This window comes from Rhagoletis pomonella, unplaced genomic scaffold (assembly GCF_013731165.1).
Source record: "Rhagoletis pomonella isolate Grant_MI unplaced genomic scaffold, Rhpom_1.0 Rhpom_scaffold_00007, whole genome shotgun sequence".
Taxonomy (NCBI): Eukaryota; Metazoa; Arthropoda; class Insecta; order Diptera; family Tephritidae; genus Rhagoletis; species Rhagoletis pomonella.
Window position 1 is genome coordinate 28,317,896 of NW_023458561.1, and position 2,827 is coordinate 28,320,722.

General features: G+C 33.3%; 1 protein-coding gene across 10 annotated transcripts in view; it reads right to left on the reverse strand.

The window, feature by feature from the left end:
- The window catches only part of LOC118742517, a 21,642-nt gene that overhangs the window by 7,465 nt on the left and 11,350 nt on the right, over positions 1–2,827 (reverse strand). For all 10 annotated transcript variants that reach the window (XM_036474655.1, XM_036474649.1, XM_036474650.1 and 7 more), the window contains one exon: positions 1,951–2,172. In XM_036474655.1, the coding sequence (XP_036330548.1) occupies positions 1,951–2,172 (222 nt within the window). The remainder of the gene's footprint in view (positions 1–1,950; positions 2,173–2,827) is intronic.

Here is a 2,827-nt window from a genome sequence, read left to right on the forward strand (position 1 = left end):
CAAAAAAACTCACGCACACTCATGTAAATTGCGTTCTAGACGAGTTTATTTCTTTACCTATGCATATTTCATTGTTATCAATTCAAATTGACTTTACATACAAACATACTTATATGCAATTTCCCCACAAATGGCTTTTCTTATACGTATGTATGTATGCAACAAACAATGAAAGTGAAAATGTCAAAACCTTTTATAATGCAATTTAGAGGTCAGTTACTTTGTTATATTTATGGCTAGCTCTGTAAGAATTATGGGTGCGCTATAAATATTTCGTCACTGTAAAACGATAAATAATCGCGATAACATATTCATAGTATCTTTAGTGTGATTAACACATAAGAGCCTCTTTTGAGTGCTTAGCCGCGGCAGCTGAATAGCTTGAAGTGCGGTCTACTAGATGGGCAGCCCCGGTTCTATGTCTGTTCTAGTGCAGAAAACTAATTCAATTAAACACAATTAAACAAACTCAATGCCCTCGTTAGTTCTGAATGAAAGTAAAGACGATCATTATTTGATATCCATTTTTTTTTTAGTATAGTATTTCACGTGTAAATGCGAGTTAAAAATTTTATAAAAATTTAAAAAAAAAATGTCAACGAAGAGGCCTACAAGACCTACAGTGAATAAGTTAATAACATTTCTAAAAAAAGTTTGGATATGCATTTTGTAGCCCATATAATTTTAGTGTAAAGTGCATATTTCAAGGGGCTGTAAAATAGGTTGATTTTTGACAATTCTTTTTTTCTTTGTTGACGGGGCTGCGCATTTTCTTCCATACAAAGTATGTATGCTCGAAAAAATTGCAAAAAAATCAACGGTATTTTACAGCCACTTGAAACTTACACTTTATTGATGGCTACGAAATTGCATATCCGAAATTAGTCTGAAAAATATTAAAAAAGGACTTTGTTATTGTAAAAGTAAATTTTGGTTCCTTTGCATTTTGTAAGAGCGATTATTCTTACGATTGGTAGTTGGCACCAGCTAATTCTCTTGAGGCTCCACAAAAGAGGAAGCAGTGGAGTTTATCGAACACTATTCCTGCATAATGCCTACTTTGACCAAAACAAGAAACTTTTTCTTCAATAAGTACCGTATATAATTTTTTTATATCACTCGGATCAGACCTAGCACCTGCATCTAGCCGTAAGGTAGGGCGCAGCTCCAACCCTTTGGCTACAGTGGCTGCAACAATATCAAAACGTCACAGATTTAATTAGAAGCTCAGCTAAACATTTAAATTGTTGGTAAATCTGGGACCATCATCATAACATAGATTTAAGACTTCTAAGAGTATTTCAATATAGATACGTATGTATGTAAAACTCAACGCAAAAGTTTCGAAAGCATTGCAATTTTTATATTGTTTCTCTATTCCTTTACTAATCGATGAAATCACGAAATTCTGATAAAAAAAAAAGGGGGAAATATATCGATCACGCATTTATTTATAGAATTTACTAATAAAACGAATGCACACTTATCAAAAATTGTATTTACTCAGGCGAAGTTAAAATATTGATTGCTCGAACTTGCGCGATCAGTCGCATAAGCGATGGGAGTGTAATGCGAAAAAATGCAACAAACAACTGACAATCTATGCGTAAACAATCTACGAGTATTTTACGTGTTTACCACTTTATTATGAAGTTTTTCGCGAGACATGTATGTACGCATGTACATATGTATGAGCCGTTCAGTGCACAAATTGATTAATTCATAAACAACAAAAAGTTGGGAGATGCGATCAAATAATGTACACTATTTTTTAGAATTCCATTTATATTATAAAATCAAATAAATAATGTTGTTATAGATATTATGTATTATTGTATGTTATACCAAGTGCTTTAACACTTAAATTTAAAATTTTTCAGAAAATCGAGTTAATCGATGTGTGCACTGAACGGCTCATATGTTGGCGCAGATAAATATGTATCTACTTACTGCTCTTAATAACAATTATCGTTGTGTTGTTGTTCTCATCAAACTCGTCACGTGACTCCAGATGTACGTTTGATACCGGATCCGTATAATTTAGTTGAGCACCCAATGGTGCAGTCAAAAAAGCTTCACGTGAATTGCCTTCCGCAAAGAAGTTACGTTGATTTTGACCCAAACTGAGTAAAAACGATTGACCGAACGCTCCTTGCACTAGTACAGTTAAAACTGAAATGAAATTACAAATCGGAAATCAATATTAAAAACTCAAGAATAAAATGATAACGAAAAATATGATTAAAAAAAATATACATTTGTACGTGAAAGTGACGTGTAAAGTGTGATATGAATGTTGAGGTGAAATTTAAAAAACAAAAAAAAAAAAAAGGGAAATCATTATCAGTACGGTGACCATCCGTCCTGTATTGTATGGGACAGTCCTCGTTTTTGTCGGTTTTCCTGGTAAGTTATTTGTTTTATAGGGGACACAAAATTTTCTGTATTTCTTTAAATGTTCGATTTTTGTCCCATAATCGGTGTAGCGGTGTAACTGGCCGTAAAACTTTAAAGAATAAAGAGAACCAAATCAAATCGCTGAACGAATTTCGTCGCACGAAGCGATGCCGTCGGGTGATAGTTGCGGCAAAATTTCACCCAATAAAACAGAACCGAAACGAAACTCGCACCAGAGGAAAGACAAATAAAAAATATAAAAATACAAAAGTGAAGAAATGAATCTCTAAATTCTGCTAGAAAAATTTAAAAAAAAAAAAACTATTTTAAATGTCCCATATTTGGAGCAAAAAAATCTTGTCAATCAAACCAAATTTAAACGGGCTATGTACTTACATAGGCGACCGCTGTGGTGCAGTGGTTAGCAGAG